The sequence below is a fragment of the Pteronotus mesoamericanus genome, unplaced genomic scaffold (assembly GCF_021234165.1).
Source record: "Pteronotus mesoamericanus isolate MK-2021 breed Mesoamerican mustached bat unplaced genomic scaffold, CSHL_Meso_final contig_169, whole genome shotgun sequence".
Classification (NCBI taxonomy): Eukaryota; Metazoa; Chordata; class Mammalia; order Chiroptera; family Mormoopidae; genus Pteronotus; species Pteronotus mesoamericanus.
This window is the reverse complement of record NW_026555068.1, coordinates 11,379,816-11,402,339: the sequence shown is the minus strand read 5'-3', so window position 1 is coordinate 11,402,339 and position 22,524 is coordinate 11,379,816. Positions and strand designations below refer to the sequence as shown.

The 22,524-nt window shown below is 35.0% G+C and overlaps 1 protein-coding gene across 5 annotated transcripts in view; it reads left to right on the top strand.

Moving 5' to 3' along the window:
* NRG1 (neuregulin 1) overlaps positions 1 to 22,524 on the top strand; it is a 950,601-nt gene that overhangs the window by 810,599 nt on the left and 117,478 nt on the right. For 4 of the 5 annotated variants that reach the window (XM_054566057.1, XM_054566056.1, XM_054566060.1 and 1 more), the window contains exons 4-5: positions 4,709 to 4,759; positions 7,023 to 7,073. The exons of the other annotated variant lie outside the window; for it this stretch is intronic. In XM_054566057.1, the coding sequence (XP_054422032.1) occupies positions 4,709 to 4,759; positions 7,023 to 7,073 (102 nt within the window). The remainder of the gene's footprint in view (positions 1 to 4,708; positions 4,760 to 7,022; positions 7,074 to 22,524) is intronic. 5 annotated transcript variants of the gene reach the window in all.

Here is a 22,524-nt window from a genome sequence, read left to right as displayed (position 1 = left end):
GTTGTTACATCCGCGTCTCCCTAGGAATCTGGGCAAAGGTTGCACAGAAACCATCTCTCAGAGAGAAAAAGAACACTCGACCGTGGTTATAAACTGCCGCATGGCTCAGCCTTGTCTTCCTAACGTGTATTCACTATCGACTTGGGCTGAGAGAGGGGAATTATTGAGAATTTCTTTTTCTCTGGGCATCTTAGAAAAAAGACTTAGAGGTATAAATGTTATCCACATATTATATTATATTATATCAAACTCCCTTGAGATTTTAATTTATGTTTCTATAAAATATTGATAATTTTGTTTATGTTGTCTTAGGCACCTCTCCTGTATTTTTCTAGTAAGTACACAGCTGTGGTTTGATCATTTCTCTACAGGTAGGCTGGATGAAAGATCCTGGTATGTTGCTGGAGCTAATTACCCTAATTCCATCCTTTGCAAAAGATTCCTGTGATTTCCTTAAATTCTCACACAGGGGCCTTCTCTGAGCCAGTAGGTGTAGAATATATTTTGGTGTAAGATTCTAGGAGGGATGGCAGGGGTTTGGAGAGGACACATATGGATGACTGTTTCCATTTCTTCCCAGAAAATGTTGAAAAAAATGTAGCAAGGTGACCTTGCAGTGTGACACTGTGTTAGATCCCTTTAAGACAACTCTGTAACTATTAGAATAAAATTAGCATATCATAAGTCTCCCTTTCAATATTCAGAACTTTCTGCCACAAAACTCATTGTTTAAATCTACTTCAATTAGCCACTAGATATAAATGAAATGATTTAAAAAGAACTAAGAAATTCCCCTTGAATCATTTTGTTTGAGCAAAACAATGACTATATTTCCATTATTTTCGATCATTTCGAAAATAATGTACATATAACCAATCCGTTTGTTAAGCTGTGTTTTAGAAACTTACATGTTTTCTGCCTTTCCAATGACTTTTAATCCTGACCTCATTTGGAGAAAAGAAGTTGTCATATAGTAGGCAGATCTAAATCTATGCGAATTGCTAATTACTTCTGGGATTATGCAAACCTAACAAAGTCCAGCTGAGTTTTCATATAAAGAAGAATCTCATAGGAAGTCCTCATTCCATGATGGATACAAGTGATTCCTTTTATGAATTCAAATATGGCAGTTTGAAAAGGCCACACACACTGCTTACAAAGCTCATAACTATGTTTATTTTTATTTGGCTTCATTTGTATATAGAAACCTTAATTTAGCAATTAATTCTTATCTAAGAAGCTCCACGAAAACTCCTGGGTATCAGACTAGGGACAAGAATAATAGACCTACCTGTTTTTCAAATTAATTAAATACTGCTGCCTTTTAAACGATTAATACAGGAGAATATACAACTAATCAGTCATATCTTCTACTAGGTTTTCTTTTTAATCAGGAGAAAAACTATTTGAGTGAGATTTAAGATCCCATAGGAGCAATTGGATTCAGAGCCATAAAATAGCTGTTTCAGTTGTGATGAGCAGAAGAATATTATTTTTATGAAATTTGATTAATATATCAATTGGTCCTTAAAAAAAACAAACAAACCCAAAAACTGTCTCATGTGAGTAACAGCTTTATCCTCATTCTTTCTCCCAACTTGACAATGTTGTTAAAAATGTTGTGGCATTGGTGAACAGCCTATAGTTATACAGAGAAGCATATAAAATATGTTCAATAATTTGTATAGTAGTCTCCATGTATGGCGTATTTTATAGGAGTCCCAAGAAGGGCAATAAGAGTGGAATAGAGTTGTCTTTTTAATGCATAATATTTATCCTGTTTCTATGCCATTTATTAATTCTAAAATTTCCCAGCTGCTTTAAAGTAAGCACTCCTTATGAGCAAGAATTCAGACACTGAAAGATGTTTCTTAAGTCATCTTTACCAATGTTGATACATAGGTATGCCCACCTTAAATCTTTAAAAAAGATACTTGCTCATACGTTTTGTATGCACAACAATGGCCTGTAATTTTAGAATAACAGAGTCACATAATTTGTTGTTTAAATACACACAGGAACATCACATGTATGTTTGTACATAGTATGTATATGTATATTTTGCTAGTTATATTTATTGTGTTATGCTCATGGTGAAGTCTCAAACAAGTTATGCATATCTAATGATTAGAAAAATTGCTTTCCAAAAGATGTTATTTTCAGACACTGCAACTTTTTTTTTTGAGACCAGATCCAATTCATTAAAAAAGCATTCAAACATTACAAATATACTAATATTCATTATGTTTACTTGCCTACTCAGCATAAGTTGCTCAGTTGTCAGTTGTGTTCAATTTCTGATGATTTTAAGTCCTCATTATTTTGCACTAATGAAGGGGGTGTCTTTTATAAATTAACTAATTTAACTTTCCAAGTTGCTATAGGAAAATACGATTTTTAAACATCAAGGAGATTGCGGGATTTAACATTTTTTAAATCTATAATTTAAGATAAAATTATTTTCAATCACATTTGTAACACTAGGTTGTTTTTTAAATATATGAATTCTACCAGAAAACACATAAAAATGCTTGCTAAGTGGTTTTAATAAAAAGATTAACTTTTCTTATTAGCAAGATTCTTTTAGTATAGAAGTATATAACCTCTGAGCTTGCATTTCCACTAAAATAATTCAGAAGGTTTTTATTAGAACTATAATCATTACAGATATTTTTAAAGGTCTCCAGGATAAATATCTAATTATAGGAATAGAGGTTATTTTAAGTTGTCTCTGTATAGATACATCTTTGTAGTAATCTCCTGTTCTGGTATTTTAATGTAACATTTGAGTAAAAAAAGGAAACGTTATGGTTAACCTTTCCTCTACCATGAGATCTTTTATGCAGGAGATAGAAATGCTCTGATTTTTTTTTTTTTCTGGGAAGGTCATGGTGACCAACTATTTAGTTTGTCAAAAATAAATGCGAAGAGTCTTGATTCATGCCGGGATTGGGACGTTTGCCCAGGTCTTGTGACCCTGAGCTCACTTCTTCAGTGTGGCTGTCAGTCATTGATGCATCCCGGAGGACCGAGTGGGGAAGCGTCCCTCCTGTGAGCACTTTTCCTGGGATTGTGGATCTTCTAGGTATTCATAAAGGTAGAGAAATTCTGTAAAGCTTTGATAAAGAAGTTTCTCTCGGATTAAATTTTCCCTCAAAGAAGAGCAATTTCATTTTCTACAGCCCAAATCAAGAAAGCTACTTGTAGCCACTTCAGAAATAGATAACTGCCATTTTACCAGCTCAGAATATCCTCTTTGATTCCTGCTGCTTAAGAAAGTCTAAAGGATGTCATACACTCTCATATATGGATTTCTTTCACTGTGTCCCATTTGGGGTGGGTATAAGAACTAGATAGGCAACTTTGGTGGTTTAATTCTCCCACCTTGAATGGTTTGCCCTCCTAATGCTTGATTAGAGAGGACCATCCATACTTAATTTGTATGAGAAAGACACATTTGATCTTACTTAAGATATACTTCTGATCTTTATATATTCATATTTAACCTGACACTTACTCATCAGCCTTTCCTGCTGAATCTCACATGCCATTTTACCTTCTAATTTCACAAAACCTTTTATCCCCGGAGAAGCCTCTCAGGTTGAAGAAATATTGCCGCTTAGATTAATTCCTCTTACCTATTAGACTAGTCCTGTCATGGAAATCCTAAATGGTTATATCTATATTCAGAGATGATTATATTGATCATGAACATTTCTAACCCCATGATTAACAGGCTATTTAATTGATACCATATTTGACCTGCTTAGGATTTTAGTAGGATCTGGTAACTTCAATAATACACACACACACACACACACACACAATATCATAACAGATTCAACTTACTGTTTTGTCCTGGTTAGTAAATAGTAAAATACTATTAAGTCATTCAATCATAACAATAATTATACACACAGTGAAGGCTGAATGATATTCATTATTGCATCTCTACATCTTGCCAGGCTTCACAAAATGATGCCTTTCTGAAAAAATTACATCTTAACGACAGAATGAGTTAGACAGTATAATCATTCTTTTTCTCATCATAAAGGCGGTAAGAAAGCAAGTCAGAGTTTGGCCAAGACTGTCGCAGTTCCCACGATGGCAGTGTTCACTCTTCCTTTCCCTCAGGCGGGAGATGCCTGCTTATGTTCTACCCTCAGTAGCTGAAATGCCTATCGTATGATAAGGCACCCAATCTTGATTATAATTGTCAATTTAATGTAGAGCTCAATGCCACAACTTGATGTTTTCCATCAATTTTGACTAGAAACATTGCCTGCTTTTGTTTTTGAGCAAAAATGCAATTCTCCAAAGATCTGTCATTTAATGATTCTGACTGTAGCTTTAATTTCCTTAGCTCTGCTATTCCCACCTTCCTTTCTGAGGAGGGGCCCTCGACCTCTTTGTCATATACGGTCCTTCGCTGGCCCTGGTGGGGGCAGTGAACTCCTCCTTATAATTCCTCCTAATTATTCTAGCACTATTCATCTCATGCCCTTTGCTCAAGAAAGGAGAACTGCTTGCCCGGACGGTCTCTTTTTTTGCCTTTTTCACTTGCTATATGGATAAAGCCTGCTTTCGTCACTCCCTTGCAATACTTCCTTCCTTTATACACAGTATCAGGTTGAAGGCAGGCTGTGGAACTGGTTCCCAGCCTCCTGCCTGTACATCGTAATATCCTATCACCTTTTCTTTTTTGCAGAGATCATCACTGGCATGCCAGCCTCAACTGAAAGAGCGTATGTGTCTTCAGGTAAGGCCACTAAGCTCGTCCAGCTTTACTAACACAAACGACAGGCATCACTGCTGGCTGCTCCTTTTACTAATCAGAACCCCTCTGCACCTAGACTTCTGCTGTGCTTGTTTTCTGCCCTGAAATTTTCCTCCAGCTCACTCTGCATTTTTGGATTTTGCTTATCAGAGTCTGAACTTGGGCCTGAGAGGTATGCATGAGGAAAAGAAATAGATACAATTTAGTGACATTAACACAGTAAAGGAGACATCTGGGTTATCAATGAAGGTTTTTTTATCTTCATAGGTGCTCTTCTTAGCTGCCTCTGCTCTCTTTCATCCATCCTAGTTGATTCCTGGATAATGTATCAGTGTCTGATATCTGACCTTTGGGCACTTAACTATCAGGAGTGGGTCACTAAACTTAAAAAACAAACCACTGACTTTGTTGTTGTTGTTTTGGGTTTGTTTCTCACTTGCCTGTAAGATTTGCTTAGGGCAATTATAGTCTGAACAGATACTTATAACTCAAATGTACTATTGCATGTATAACCACAATTCAATCGTTTCTCTTCTAGTTATATATCTAATTAACCTACTCTGATTTCTTTTTACTTCCTCTTATCCTCTGTAATTCTGTAGTAAACAGAACTTTAAAATATTTAAAAATTAATATTCAATTGGAAGCAACTTTTTACAGGCCTAGATACAAAACTAAAACTAACTTCAAAGGTGTAATAACTTGCTTTTTTCCCTGATACTTTACAGTTTACAAAGATTTTTACATCTAATTCAATAATGACAACAGATTCATGAAACAAGAGATTATTTTCCTTCATTGTACAAATGAGAAAACATTCTCTTTATTATACAAATGAACATTAAGAACGTTAAGTCATATAGCTCAGCAAGCTCAGAAAAGCAGATACTTCATGCTTAGTACTCTTTCCATTACTCCATATATAAAATTCGGCTTCATTGATATATATATTTCTATTTCTATTTCTATTTAGTCATTATGGCCTTTTCCTTGTTGAACCTATAGGAGGCCATATAATCTGACACAGCACAATCTGTTTTTTAATCTTCCCTTCGCCACTTTTAATCTTCCTTTCAAAGCCATTGTTAAAATCATAACAGCTAAATTTCTCTGTATCCTCTATTGTTTTGGCCATATTTAGGACATATTCATGGGTCATTACTTAGATGTAAATATCTGTATTGCAGGGTGCGATGATCCTGGACTCTTAGAGGATCTTACTTTTGAGAGAGAAGATAGAGAGAGAGGGGGACAGGGGAAGGAAGGAAGAAAGAAAGGGAGGGAGGGAAAGAGAGATCAAAAGAAAAGAACTGTTGAGTAATTTGAATTTCTTCACATTTTATTCAGGGATTTTTTTTTTAATGTAAGGACTTAATTGTCCACCTCTAGTAGATGATGTTATAAACCTGAGCTTTTAAATTTATGTGGGGTTTGTCTTCGGCATTTAGACTGTATTATTTTCAGATATATTACTTACCTCTTTATAACTTTCTGGATGCTGAATTTCAATCTTTCTTTGATACTAAGTTCTTCTTATTTCTTACTAATAAAGAACCTTGGATCCCATGCTTTTTTTGCTGCATGAGTTATGTTTTATGCTAGGTCTGTACTTATATACTGGTTTTCCTCCCTTATCCTTGCTATCTAAGAGGATCTTACTGCTGTACATCCACAATGATTGCATTATGTACTTATACAGCATGCTTTGTTTGAATCCTAAAGTAATTCTTCCAGGGGTTCCTCAGCACCATGTTTGGTCAGGATGTTTATGCAGACCAAGTTGCCTGAAAGCATTCTCATTCTTTTTCTTTTATTTTAGTTTTCTCTATGCATGAAACTTGACTTTCATTCTCTGAATATAGGGATTATTCTCTTTGGTTTCATGCTTCTTAAGATCAAGATCACATGTCAGAAAAGGAATTGTGTCTCTCACCTGTAGTGCAGACCTGTGTAGAGTGGTATTTCTAGGAAGTGCACACAGCATTTGGCATGGGATGTCTCTGCGGATGGACCCACTTCATTTTCACCTCTTTAAAAAGTCTTTGAATCTGGACTACAGAAATACTCCTTTATGGTCTTTGAATATTGCATATATCTTCCTTTGACTTTGCAATGCTTCAGCCTTTCAGTTGCATTGTTTTCTAGTCCCCTTTTTCTAGAATATACCCAAGCCAGGCCAGTTCCTAATGTAAGAATCTAAGTGGCATGACTCAATAAAGCATCATTCCACTTTTGTGTTTTATAGAGTCTCCCATTAGAATATCAGTAACAACCGAAGGAGCAAATACTTCTTCATGTAAGTATATTTAAATATTCTCTTCACTACTTTTTAACCCAAGACAGTGTCTGTTTCTGAAGTTTGTGTTCACATCTACCCTCAGCTGTTATTGAGGAACCATGTGTCAAGTTTGGAAGTAGAAAGGGCCCCCTAAGATACATCTGGATATTAAGAAATACCACACACGTGGTAGTTTCAGGATAATATAGTGCCTTTAAATGTTGGACAATAACTGAATAGCCCCTGAGGCCTAGTTCTGAATGAGCAATAGAGCACATTGTGGTTTGTTTGGTTTTTTGTATCTGTGTATTCTGATGCCTTCAGCAACTGCCGGAGGCATGATACCCAGCTGTCCGGGGCCTCTATTTCAAAGCCCCTCAGTTTTCCTATAGAGCCTACTGTGATGGAATAAGGAAACTATATATAGATGCCCTTAATTCAAATTTGATAGCAAGTGACTAATTATGAAAATGTTGGAGAGCAAGTCCCGAGGTAAGATCTCAGATTAGTTTTAATCTATTTAGTGTTAAATGTGCTGTGTGCTTATGGAATTCTACAACTGTTAGACTGATTGGTGCCTTGTGCTATGTCAGGGGAGCTGAAGGCATATTAGCAAGGACTAGTAAAAATAGTTTTCATACTTATAAATTGTGAATAGCATAGCATGCAATTTTGATACCCAACAGGGGAATTTATTAGACCTTGAAAAATAAAACTTATAACTACAGTTTTTCCCTCCCTTATTTTAGCTCTCTATTTAAAACTCTTTCTCAGTTTGCTAAGCTCTTCAGTAAATGAATGTTCCCAATTATTCAGTTCCAACCTGGAGAGTGTTTAAGGAACAGTTTCCTTTGGCCATTGGCATGGTAGGAAGCCCTTGAAAAAGAAGATCTGTACTTTTGGTAACTTGAATTATTTTGCTAAACTGTTTAAATAGATTCCGTTTGACCAAGAGCCTTTTTCTTTAGGTTGGTGGTACCAGAACTGTAATGGTGTGATGTAAGCATACTTTTTTAGTGCATGAAGTATAATGCTGTGGCTATATCTTAGCTAGATAAAGCATCATTCAACTGGATTGATGACAGCAAGCTAGTAAGATCAAACAGGAAATGCAATGCTAGGAAGGACTAAATTGGCTTCCTCTGAATTCTAAGAACAATCATTACATACTCCAAAATGATAATCCCTCTGGGGAGCTTGGGATATTTGATATTTAATTCTACTTATAGAAATATTAATATAATTTCATAGATTTTAACTAACTAGCATTAAGGAATCATGTGCTTTGCTTTATATATTTGAGTGTTTATTGTACAAATGCAAATACTAGGCTTTTCTTTTTGGTGTATTTTTTTTTCTGGGAATAATTTCTCTCCTGTATGATTCATTGAATAAAGTTATTGAAACTCTTGTAATTTGAACCCTTCCTGCTCTCATTAATGGGGCCATGGATGCTCTCCTTGAGCATAGCCGAGTAATTATAGAATGGAAGAAATATTTCTTTTGGTTTTCCAGAGCTTTAGGGAACTGAAATGAATCTCTCCGTTTACATTTCTATTCATTGCAATACTGTCGAGAAAGAAAATAATTTTGAAATCTGACACTGATCTCTAACCCTCGGCAGAATCAGTCCCTGATATTTTTGGTAAAGGTTTAAGACAAAGAAAGAAGTTTCCGTGTACCATCGTTAAAATAGTTCAGTGTTCCATTTTTGTACACCACTCAGCATTTGAGGTAGGCTCTCAGTAAAGAGGGTTGAATTGATTAATTAATACATTTTTTAATATCGTGAAAATGTGCTCTATTACTGGATAGTGTAAACCAACAGTGGCAGGATGCTAAGCCCAGTCTTGGTCAGAACAATGAACGTGTGGTGAGCCTCTCCGTTCATTTAGAGGCAGCATCGTGCAGAACTCTGCACTGCAGAAGAACTGTGACGCAAACCTGTCTCTATGTAGTAAAGGCTGAAGGTGAAACTGGAAGAATCAGCAATAAGCTGGACATAAAGATGCAAGATACATAAGAGTCAAAGGCCTTGGAAGAGTTCACTTGTGTCAGAAATAATCAGCCCTGAAGAAGAGGGTTTTATTCTCTTACTTTCAGCCAGAAAGGAACTATGCGCTTACAATGCAATCATGTCTGTGTGGGCTACATTCTTTGAACTGTTGACATTGGTGTTTTTTAAAGTAAATCTTGAAACGCCGTTCCAAAGTAGTATGGATTCAGCAAACCTGTTATGTGTAATAACGATTTGGGTTGCTTTTTGGGGTCAGTGTGGAAAAGGTGCTGTGCTTTTTCACCTTGCAGTTCTTTAGGTACCAGTGTGCACGCCCTGATGGGGAAACGTCCCCTTCCTGCCAGTCAAGTTTTGAGAAGCTGTCCCTGCTGGGTCACTTTTGAGACGGTTCAGCAGTGGGAGTTTGTGTCCTTGGCCCTGATCATACCCTACCTGGGACTCCAGGCCCGTCTTCCCTGCCTGCATCCTGCTTCTTCCCAAAGTCTTTCCTGACCTCCAGCTCCCAAATTTCTCCTTCTCTCCTTGTGCTGGAATAGAAAAGACAAAAGAAAAAAAAATTTGCCCACCTACCTATTCAAACTAATATTGCTACTAGTTCCATATGTTTCCTTCTCATCAGTATTTTTCATTCTGGCTTTCTATTTAGCCATTCTCTGTCTGTTTACATAATATATCATTTCCTCATGATATAGCATATATAAGATAGCATTTTCCTCATGTCATAAACACTAATCAGGAACTTTAAAAGTATTTTTAATCTAAAATCTTTAAATAATTTTTCAGTCACTGTAACAATAAAGAAATCATTCTCAACCGGAAGTGTTTAGGGCATTGTTTTCTTTTTTTTTTTATGTACAAACACTTTGCCATTTTTGTCCCCTTTGTATTTATTTTTCCTAGGATTTCATACATATTGGCAGAATAACAAAATTAATAATCCTTCCTTTTGTGAGGCAAATTTTAACTACTACTTTTTTTGAAATGGGGAGCTTGCATTCTACATTTACTATTTTTAGAATCATTAATTATAATTTTTAAGGTTTCTTATAATAATATCCTGATAAAGAGCAATATTATCTTTCTTCACTTTATTTTATTTTTTTTAAATCAGGCCATCTGTGATTTAAAATGTATAAATAATTTGCTAAATAAGTGTCCTATTACACCTAAGTGACAAGTTTTAGAAGAACTTGAACCTTACAAAACAGTCAGTAAGACTCTCTTGTTCCTGCTTTATATGAAATCAGCAAAAAAGTCAATGGATTTAAAACAAACCTTAATTACTTCCCTCTGAAGTGCTAGCTGCCAATGACCCCATTTTGGAGACAATTTTGTTGAATGATTTAGGAAATATAATTGTTATACCAACCACTTTACTGAATTAAGCACCATCCATTCCAATTTAATATATAAATGAGGAAAGCAAAAATGAAAAGCCCAATAAATGGAAATAGGAAAAAAATAAAGATACATTTTTGGGAAAGTCTTTGGTAGTAATTTATATTTCTAATAATAATAATAATAATAATAATAATAATAATAGCGAATGTTAATTGAAGGCTCACTGTCTGCCAGGCACTGTGCTAGGTGATTTATAGAAATGATGGCTCAGGGCTCTCACAAAACCTTATTCCATTTTTCAGATGATGAAACTGATGTATCTTGTCTAAAGTCTCACAAACAGGATCCAAACCTAGTCAATACAATGCTACCTGAGGCTGAGCCACTTCAAAGGAAAACAAAATTTAATATTAAAAGGAATGAGATCCTGTGAATAGACTGAAAAGTAGTCTTCGATTCAAAATGGATTGGGAGTATGCTTGGTAGATTAAGCTAAATGCATTGCCTGGGACCAGCTGAGCCCATGCCACCTCTATGTTACGCATCAAAGCATGCCAGGTGGTGAGGTGAAATGGAAACACAGAGTTCGGAGGAACTCAGGTTCTAAAGTCTCAGTGCTGCTGCTGTTACTTACTGTGTAACCTTAAGCAATTATTTAACATCCCTGGGACTCAGTTTCTACCTATACTTGTATAATCTTGTGTATCTCAAACCCGTACTGGGAAGCCTAATGTGGGAAAATGAATGTGATTCATTTAGCACAGCTTCACTGTTAGGTGGTCTCCCCTCTATACGGAAGAGAAGGAGCACCTAAAAGCATGATGTGGCCCCGAAGAGAGAATGGAAATCAGAAGAGTCCTTGCCTCGTATTTGAATGCTATATGGCAACATCCTTATTGTTGGAGGAGGAAAGCAGTTAATGGTTTTTACTCTAAATGATGCTGCTGACAATTCTGTGCCAAGAAATCGCTGTCTTTGCAAAATATTATATATTCTTAGCTAAGGTGGCATTTTAAAGGAACTTATCCAGGAAGTTCTCTTTGAAATCTCTGAATGAAATGAACAATTCAGTCTTCAATTTGGCACCTAAAAGAGCTAGCTGAAGGGGAAAAAAATGTCTTTTGTCTGCAGAGACATTTCAGTTATAATGAGACACAGTAATATGTATTGATTCGATTAGATTAGATAGGTCCATTTGTGAGATTTAGAGCTATGAGTCTTCCAGTCCATTCTCAGCTATAACTGACTTACCTGCTTTAATTGTAGAAAAAACTGCTTGGACCTTTGCTAAATTATTTTCAGCTGGAAAAAATAGCCTTTCAATTTCAGATCTTTATTGGTCGCAAAACATGAACTCTGGCCTGTCTCTGTTGGAGAGCTGATTCTAATTGAATACAAATGGTATATCCAAATTTTTATAATATGGCATTTTCAAGGGTGTGGTGGCTCACTCTATTGTGGACAAATTACCGTGCATCATATAGCAATAAAAGAATACTTTGAAAAGGAAATTGCCCAACTGGCTATATTTTAGTCTTCCTGATGGCCTAGAGTTAATTACAGGTATTTAGGACAATTCAATGATTTGGAGCAAGACTAGACATTTGTACAATTTATCACAGCCATTCATATGTTCTGCCAACTTACTACCTTCATGTTCAGTTCATTCATTTTTTGAGTAAATATATATTAGGTTTTTTTCCTTAATACAACTTGCAACTGTAAATTAAGTCTTTAGCTCCGTCCTTGCCCTTTCTGAAATCATTCAGTGTCTCATTGCATTCCACTGCTGGACAAAATAATCCCCAAACTTTCTGGATTTAGTTGAAATTAACCTTTTACAGTTTTTCTTTTGAACCATACAACTGTATGTGGGTGCACCATCCATATATAAAATAACCGATATTTGTATCACACTATATATTTTATAAGGTGTATTTTCATTTGTTGAATCATTTATTCACACAATAACTCTGCACCTAGATTTCATCTCATTTATCAGATGAAAGACTTTAGACTCAGAATTTCTGACATGTCCAAAATCAAAAACTAAATAGGTAGTAGAGCAGAAATTTAAACCTTAATCTTCTGATTTCAAATCTTATGGTCTTTTATTACAACGTCTTACGGGATCCATACAGCTAGATCAAGGTTAGGTTTTCTTTATAAGAAAAAGGCATCAAAATGAAACTTTTATAAAGATTGCAGCAATACAATCACATTTATCCTAGTTATCCCAAAGCCAACCATTGCTGAAATAGTGTACCCTTCACAACATACAAGGTAAGTGAAAGGGAGGGGAGAGTCCTTAGTTAATGGCAACACAATTCGAGGGGTTAGTATTATTACAAGAGACAGAAACATTGGTCTACAACAGCGATTTTCAACCAGCGTGCTGCACGAATTTTTAAAACATGAAATACCTACTATTTAGTCAGGAGCGCTGTCCTCTTTTCCCTTAGATTGCCAAATTAATAAATGACAACAGCCAACACAGTTATAGCCCTCCAGTATGAATGAATCAAAATTGTATGTATTTTTTTTGGTCATATGAGCAAAAAATGTATTTCTGGTGTGCCACAGAATTTTAGTAATTAGTTTATACATGCCCTGAGATAAAAAGGTTGAAAATCAATGGTCTGGAATAGTTTTAGTTACCCTTTGGCTTTATTATTTTGAGAACGATGTGGTCGTTTTCAAAACATCCTATTTTCAGAGATGGGAATAATCCTAGAGCTATTACTAATGGCAGTCTTTATCAAAGAGGCAAATTTTTTCTCATTGGTAGTCTATGTTTGGGATAGATGCATCACCGTATTTTAGGCTAACTACCATTTAATTTATTGTATAATATTATAAACCCTGGAAATTATTTATATGATAGCTAAATTTATAAGAAAACTATTAGACCTGGAGCAATTATTTCTCTGTATTTTATTGATTTATTTATTTTTACTGGAATAGTCTCTTTACATTTAAAAATATCTTCCATTTTTTATATCACCTTTGAAAGGGAAGGATATTTTTATGTTTCCTGTTTTAAGTATTAAAACTATAGTGTTTTTAATCATAGGACAGAGTAGTGAAGCAGATTATATATATAATATATTTAATTTTTTAAATTGTGAAGTGGAGGTAAGAGAATGGAGACAGAGGTCATATATACCAAGAAAGCACCTAGGGGGACAGAACTGGCAGGATTTTGATAAATTTTCTTATGCGGGACTTTGTGGCTTTCTTAATCCTTCATTTTTATTCAAGTTATCTGGGGATCTGAAAAACAGGAAAATGAAAACAGAGGTCTTTAAATCAAAAGACCCTGCATGCTATAAGAAACAACCTCTGTAAAAAAATTTAATTTAGTTTAATTTAAAAAGGAATAGGGTAGAGAAAGGAGTGAGGGACAGCATGATAAAGCAGCAAACAATCTGAATGGTGATTTAGTTAGGAGTTTTTCACTTGCACGTGATAGGAATCGGCTCCAAGAGTTTCAACGTAAAGTTGTCCCAGCCTGATCCAGGGGCTCAAATGATATAATAGGATCATTTCTTAGTTTTGTGCTTTTGCTTCTCTGCAAATGTTAGCGTAATTCTCAGTGGCTTTTCTCCGCCTAACAGGGAAATAGCTGCCACCAGTATCTCTAAGCCTCTCTCCCATCAGCAAATTTTAAGGTAGAAGCTGATTGGCTCTGCCTGCATCAAATGCCTCCTTCTAAAATAATTACTGTATCCGGGGCGATTAATGACTCTGATTGGGCCAGGGCAGGGTCAGATATCCAGCCCTGTGTGTGTTTGGGTTGGTGAGGCAGATGGACTCAGCCCCCCGGGAGCCGCATGCAATAGGTTCATTACAGAGAGCAGGGTTCTGCACTGAAAGAAGGGCAAAGCGTCCAGACAGGCAAACCCACCAAGGTCCTCCACAGCTAACTTTAGAAAAATCTGAAAATAGACCTCGGTCACAGAGAATTTTAAAGGCAAATTAAACGCAAGTGTTACTGAAAATTAATTAGGCACACAAATAAAAGCAGGGTCACCATTTTAAATAATGAGGTAGAAAACTGAAGACAGTTGAAATATTTTTAAAAGACTCATTAGTACCAATGAGCTTACAATAATCATTCTTAAGAATATCCTCTTTTTCAATCCAAAAACTCATGCTTCTGTGAAATAGAGAAGAATTTTTTAAAAAAGGAGTTACAGTATTCAAAATAGAATGCATGGGAAGCATTTTGAAATGTTCTTTCAACTTAAAAGTCAAAAAGTACTTGATCCAGGTTTTTCTAAGTAGATTTTGAAAAACAACTAGTTTCTTTCACCAGAGTAATTGCATGTTGATGAGGGTATATATCCTTTTCTTTTCTTTTTTATTTGTTTCTGAGAAAAGAAAAAGCACGCTTAGCCCACTGCATTTAATGCTGCATAGACCGCTTGGCAGACCTTAAGTGCGAGATGGTACTGACTGAGACGTTCTCAGCCTCATCCATGGCACCACTGAAACCAAGGGCAGGCAGTGACTCTTGTAGTTCATCTCTGGTCATCTCCCCCTTTCCTCTGCCCTACTCTTGTTATAATGCCTCCAGCGTTAATTCACTTCTTTAATAAAGGTGCTCTGTATACATAGTGTAACTACTCATCGAAGATCAGCTGGAATGGCACAGTTCATTTTATCTCTCAGCCTACCAGAGGTCAGCTAAATCTTAATAACCAATTACGTGGGCCATTATGGGCTATATCCTAAAGCTGTGATCATCTTCATTCAAATCCGTAACTATGTCTTATATGGAGGCCCGGCAGCAGTGACCTCTGCTTGAGTGTGGTTGGTAGGGTAATAATATGGGTGTAGTAATTTACAGTTTTAATTTGAACATTTCACCTAAAATGTCATATAGTGTGCTTGAGTTGTGATATTGTTGTGTTACGGAATTACATGCTGATGATTTTATAATAAAAGGTTTTGCAATTAAAAAGGGGTGATATTTGTGCCAGACTCTGTATATAGAAGATTTGGTGTTTAGGTTGAGTTGTTTGTCATCTTTGCTTAGATTTTTCAGAGCCTTTTTTTTTTCAGTGAATATGAAGCTTTTTTAGAAACATGACAAGGAGAGAGGTAGGGAGGGATGGACTGAGATTCTCTTTTTAAATATTGCAAGAACTTTTAAATGTACTGGTAAATTTTATCAGTCTTTTAATTTTTAAACAGAATTTTGGGCTATTAATTTGTCCATTTCAATAGCAGAAAAGTAATATTTAGACAAGGAAAAGCTAAGTAATGACTAAGGTCAAATAGGGAGTAAGTGGTAAATTTAAGACTGAAGTTGGATGGCCTTTTTCTGCTATTTGATTCTTAAACATTGAGAACTTTCTTTTTAACAAAATAAACAAATGGTTAATAACACAGCCCCTATTGTGTTTCAGCATGATACTAGGAACTATGATATATATTTCTTGGAGGGGGAGGAATGATTGGGGAGGGATGAATAGAAAATAGTACTGGAGTGAAAGGAGTTTGCAGTAAAGTAGAAAGGTTAATTGTGGTTAATTGTGCTAATTGTATGTAATGACACATAATCATAATACAAAGTAGGCTATGAAAGACAGTCTTTAATATTGTTATTTAAAAAATATTACTTAAGAGAGAATACATTCATTCATTTCATGGTATGTAATTGAAAAGGAATATTATTTGGGCAATGATTTATTTTTACTGTTGTCTCTTTTAAAGTAGTCCTTTACTGTTTCTGCTTCATATTTAAAGCTCAATAATATTACCAACAGATCAGATCCCTGAGATTTATCCCATTTAAAAGGATGATAAAATTCTGCAACTTTGCACTAAAAGTAAAATACTACTAAAGATTGAAAGGTATCAAAAATTAATTCGCACAAAGGAGAGTTTAGAAAGTTCAAAGAATTTTTGAAGCTTTTAAATATTTAACTGGAAACATTGAGAGGGACATATGGTAAATGGAGTTGCTGTTTATCAGAAACTTACCCTTGATATGTAGACAGATTAACAAAGGTACATTACATAACTGAGTGGCTATTTTTGATATAGGTGCCTATAAATGTATATGGAAAAGTTGCGATTTCTTGAGCAATTTTATTTTCATTAAGTAAGTTTTTTTTTTCTTACTTTTCTAGAGGCATTCAATTGACCTAAAGGTGGGAGAAGTGGTAAATTTGAAAATGTATGTCTAGTTACATTGTAATTGAATGACACACATAGTAAAGTAAAATAGTACAGCAAATTATTTAAATTTTTTAAATATCAAAAAGCAAAATTTTTCTTTACAATGATTCTGCTCTCAATTTTCTTGAAATTTATTTAAGAACAGTGATGTGTCATTGAAGTATACATGTCATTTGTTCAAGCTTTCAACTACAAATTTCCTAAGTGGGATGTAAGATATTAAGGAAAAAAAAATCTGCAAAAAAAAACCTATTTCCAATGTTAGTGTTTCATATATCATCCTACTTTTTAACCCAGAGACCTAGGTATTTAATCAACCTATAAAAATCCATGTATTTCATAAGTAATGTAATTTTGAAAACAGACCATGGTTTTTTATAATTCTTAGTCTACAAGGTTTGAAGAAGGAAGTTGCATTTTTTCCCCAGAAAACAAGCAAACAAAAAAGCTGTAACATCTTCCACCTTTGATGAAATGTACCAGGAGAAACCTACCTTGAAGTGGCCATAACAGATTTTTTACACATTTTGTACATTTCTGTTTAGTTGATCCACATGGATTTTTTTCTCTGCTATCCTCATAGCAGCTTCCTAATGTTATGTGCCTAATGCTCCAAAGCAGAAATGCACCTTTGTTCAGATTTTCCTCAAGTTATCTGTACAAAAATAAACCATACAAAAAGTCCTTGGGTATGTTTTAGCATAAATAGATTATGGGGGCAAGAGAATTACTTTGTATGTGCAAATGAGACTGTGTGTGAAAGCAAGATAAGCTTTAGGAAGGAAATAGGTGACTCAGGGGCACATAAGGCGTTTATTGGAACCTTTAAAATCCCGTTTTCAGTGCAGGTAATGGGGACTGAGATTTAAAACTGTTCAGCCTAGTGAAAAAATAAATAAAAATGAAGCGTAACATCCACTCCATGTATACATACAGAAACAAGAATTATAGTAAAACTTTCTGCTTATTTTTTTTTAAGGTCCAGCACATTGGCTGCAACCTCTTAAGTAAAAAGTGCATTGAGGAGTGATTCTCATAGAAAGAAGTCTCTGGTGGACAGAGTCTTCATGAGTAGGGTCAGCTGTAATTTTATTAGGTTTCAAAATGTCATAGTCCTTTCCCTCCTTTTTAAAGCAAATTGCAGACCAAGGTGTATTTTATTTGATGATGCTCTGAAATTATAAAAAATATTTTTGTCCAGTCAAGGAGTAAAACAAGGTCTTTATTATTTCATTGTTGCATTGAGATGTTAGATTATCTTCCACTCCCCAGCACTACGCTCTTGGTGCTCCTGTAGCTCTGGTTCAAACAAGTTTGCTGCTTATTATGAATGTAGGTGTGTACATCGGTTCCCAAACCAGAATATAAGGCCTTGAAGGAAGGAATCTTGGTTTACTTATGTCCCCATTCCCCTGACATATCATTACACTGGTTTCTAGAAAGTATTTATTAAATAGATATTAACAGTGAGGTGATTTTTAAAATTATATTACCACCACTTAAAAAGAATCATACATGTGTGTACTTATAGGAAAACCACCTAAACCTTAAATCATGAAAACATATTAAAGCATTTTAAAATCAAAGTTAAAAAATAACCTTGACTTAAATAATATTTACCAGAGAATTTTTAACATTTTGAGTATTTCAAAAATACTTCTCAAATTGAAGCTGTATGCTTCAATTTTAATTTTTTATGGCTTTTATATCTGGAATTTTTCTTCATTTTATGATAAATAATTCTTTATGTGGTGATTTATAAGACTGTTTCACTTTAGATGGGATTATTACAAAAGATCTGAAGATCTTTCTATTTACTGGTTGGTCGCTGTTCCTCCCTGTGGTGCTGAAGAGTTGAAGTCAGTCACTTATTTGGGAATAAAGGAATGCCACCGTAACATTCAGCAGGTTGAATTTTCTTTTATTATTATTAAAATGATAAAGTAAGCTTATTAATAAAGTAAATAATATTTTAATGAGCACCTTCCTGTGTTAGGTACTTTCAAATGAGAATAGATAAAGTGGAATAGAATAGCCCTATTATACAGATGAGGAACCAGAGGGGCTCAGGCAATGTAAAACTTGTCAAGGTTATAAGATGGGTGTTGGCATAAGCAGAGTTTCACTCCAGCATCTCTAACTCCTTGTCCTGAGTTCCTTTCCCCCACTGACAGTAGACGTAGGGGGTGAAAGAAAAACCCTCTGAGGGGTCCTCTTGTGACCTCAGTTATGCTACTCTCTGTAAAGGGCATATAGTCATTGCAGCTTCTTTTTTAAATGGTCTTTCTCCACCCTGGCCAGGTAGCTCAGTTGGCTAGAGCATCATTCTGTTATGCCCAGGTTGCAGGTTCAATCCCTGGTTAGGGCCCATATAAGAATCAACCAATAAATGCATAAATAAGTAGAACATCAAAGCAGTATTTCTCTCTCTTTCCCTCTTCCTCTCCTTTCCTCTCTCTTTCTAAAATCAATGCACTTTTAAAAAATAGTCTTTTTCACTAACGAGATTACTTAGACCAAATCAGTTTTATGAAGAAAGGTTCCTGAGCAAGGTAGAAATATATACACACACTTACTATGATTAAAAACATTAAAACAAAAAGTTCATATATTTATATAAGTAAATTGTTTGCTCGGTACTTGGATAATTTAGAAGGAATACCATGAACCTTCCCCGTTCACCTTCTAGTACACACACATTTGGGATGGAGGCAGAATGCTGAGTGTGTTAGGGTAGATGGAAGGTGTACACATTAAATATCTGAAACTCAGGTTATTCAAAGAAAAGCATAAACATAATATGTGACAAGTAACCCCACTACTTCCTCCTTGGTTTTTAATTGTAGTTTTCAGATCAATTTTAAGATGCAGAATAAAGCCATGGCTTTTTGTCCATTTTGTCCCAAACATCAATAAAAATGATGTTTTTATTTTTTTTTAAAAAAACATAGTTTTTTGTTTAAATTCCTGATTGATGTGGAAGGTTATTTGGTGTTAATAATTTCTGCAGTAAGTTTTCTTTGTTGTGTTTGGACTGACTTCTTTTGTCAGTTTTTAGGGTATTTTTCCAGGGAAGATGGTACTTCTCATCCCTGCCGCTGTCAGCGTCCCAAGCTTGCAGCCCGTCATTGCACTGCGGTGTAAATTCCAAGTGACTGACAATGACTGGACACAAGATGGAACTCGAATGGCACTATCTCAAAATCTACTTAAAACCATGGTAGATGTCTGTCTGTAGCAATATATCCACTTTGAACACACAAAGAATAGGAAATTGTGACTGCGTGTATGTGTGTGTGTGTGTGTGTGTGTGTGTACGTGTGTACATGTGTACGTATTTCTTTTTCTTTGAAATCAGAGGGGGAAATGGCCAGTTTGTCCTGGATCACTAAAAGAGTGACAGGAGTTTCTAAACAGAGGAAACAATACAAATGCACAATTAATTATACCTGAATTTGAAATCTGATAGTTTGCACCATACCTATTTTATACCAGATGTAATTTCCTCATTTGTATATAGATACTATAGTAACATTAAAAAAAATATATAACTGTAATTAAAAAGCAAGCACTCAAGAAGGATAAGACATAAAGAATTAATTGGGATCACACCTCTTCTTTCTGCATTGATGCAAAGCTTGGTGATCTGAATTGCCTTCAGGAGAGAGCTCAGGACTCCCTTCAACCCCCAAGGCTCCTTAACATTTGTTATTACTTAGCTATTTTATTTGGCAGGCATCCCTTCTATCTCATCTTCTAATGCACTGGCAAGGCTCCTATTGCCAAGAGCGTAGAGTCTACTACTGCTAGGGTAAGCTGCATAGCCGAACTTTCTAGCCTCTGCATCCTCATAAATAATGCATCTGGTTTCCTGTAACTACATGAACTCTTAGACTTTGGTAGACATGTCTTTGTTAGTCAGGGTAAAAGAGTTGGTAGATGAATGGTTGGGGAAATAGTTGTAGGCAGTTATTATCACTGATTAGAACCTGACTCCATCATATATGCATTAATCACTGGGTTAATACTAATGGAATGCTTATGATATTTATAGTAGACATAAACAAGATATATGAAAACAATGTCTTTACTGACTAAACTCTATGCTTAATTCAACATGGAAAATGCTCATAATGCTAATCTAGGACCTTTTGAAACTCTATTGCCCATAATTAAATCTAATTTACTCTTTGTTTTTTTAAATGTCTCTTAGTTTGCACAGAATTCATTGACTTTTTGGGCGTGTGTGCACTTGTCTTTAGAACAGTAACAGGATATTGGTTAAAGATAACACCTAATGCCCCAGGTAGATTGATGGCATACACATTATTGGATTTGAAGTAAGAAGGAAATTGCCACATTAGCAAGTGAAAATTGTTTTAGCAATGTCCTTTAAAATGGACCTTCAGACAATGTTAATATAAAATAAGGAAATTCCACCCCAGTATACATCCCTTTCTTCAGTGAACATGCCATTACTGGGCAGTTACAGTATGACGGTCTTTGGCATTAAAATTATGTTGTAAGGATAAAAAATTCAAATTGATTTAGATGTTGAATGAGAAGCAGGTTAGTCTAGAGCCTTGTATACTTTCATCAAATTTAATTGAAAGAGGAAAAATCATGTTTCTAACTAGACAAATGATGTTAATCCTGATCATTTTATTACGGATTTCTTTAATCATTATCAGTTCAAATCTGAACAGTTCATGTGTTTATGAAGATGATGATGTATACCTTTAACTGTAAAACTTAATTGGTCATCTTTAGCTTTTGCCGAGTCAGTGATTTTGTAGAGCCAAGTAGTTATCAACAGCCAAATGGTTAATACTTATTTCTTTGAATCGTGTTGAACTTCCTCATGATTAAACTAGTTTCTATTATAGGCAATCAATTTTTAAATCAAATCATCAGATCTGTATCTGTACGTATGTGATATAATTTTTTCTCTTTGATTTTGACTACAATATTCTTTTTATTTTAAAAGGTCAGGATTTCTATGAAATTAAAACATTTCCTTAACAATCCAGGAATTTGTCTGACTTTACTTTAAAGTTACACATTGGCATCACCAATAAATACATCTTTGGTTCACCTGAAAGGTAACACTAAAATGCATTAGTATTTTACTTGATTAATTTATTTTAACCCTCCCATCAAAAACAATCAAGCCAATAACTTTTTTCAAGAAATAAACCCACCATCAAATTATTATTCTAGCCTAGTGTGTTTTGGTGAGTTTTGTTTTGATCATTACTAAGGATGGAAATAGGTGAAATTTGTTTTTATGCCTCTAATTGTCCAACACTTCCAGAGATTTCTTGGCTAGGCACCCTCTGGAACTGAATCTCTGCATTCTTCTTCTATACTAGTCAAAACCAAATACTATCAGATGAAAGTATTTTCATAACAGGATCCTGAGTGAAGGATAGTCTCAGATTCTTAGACATACATATACAATACACAGTATTTCCTGACAAGCTTTTTTTAAAATCATGCCATAGTATGTCTATCACACAAATAAAATTCATTATAAGACTGTGGACTCTCACTTCTAAAGAATTTATATTTGTGTCAGGCTGGCTTTAGGAAAACTAAGTCCTTCATCAGAATGTATATCCATGAAGCAGGGACTCATTGTAGTATCTTTCCCTCTTTTACTCTGCCTTGCATAGGGCCTGGAACTTACTGAATATTTATTGGATGGATGAATGAGTGAGTGAATGAATGAAGTTACCAATGGCAACAAGGGTGAGATTAAACTAGAATGTACCTGGAAAAAATGAAAAAAGCCTCATGTTTTAAAAGCCATATGGGAAATCTGTGGCAAAGAAGCATAAATTAACTAACGGCTGAACCTTTCCACTTTACTATGCATAATTTTTGTTTGCTGTAATTGCACGATGTTTTCAGATATTAATT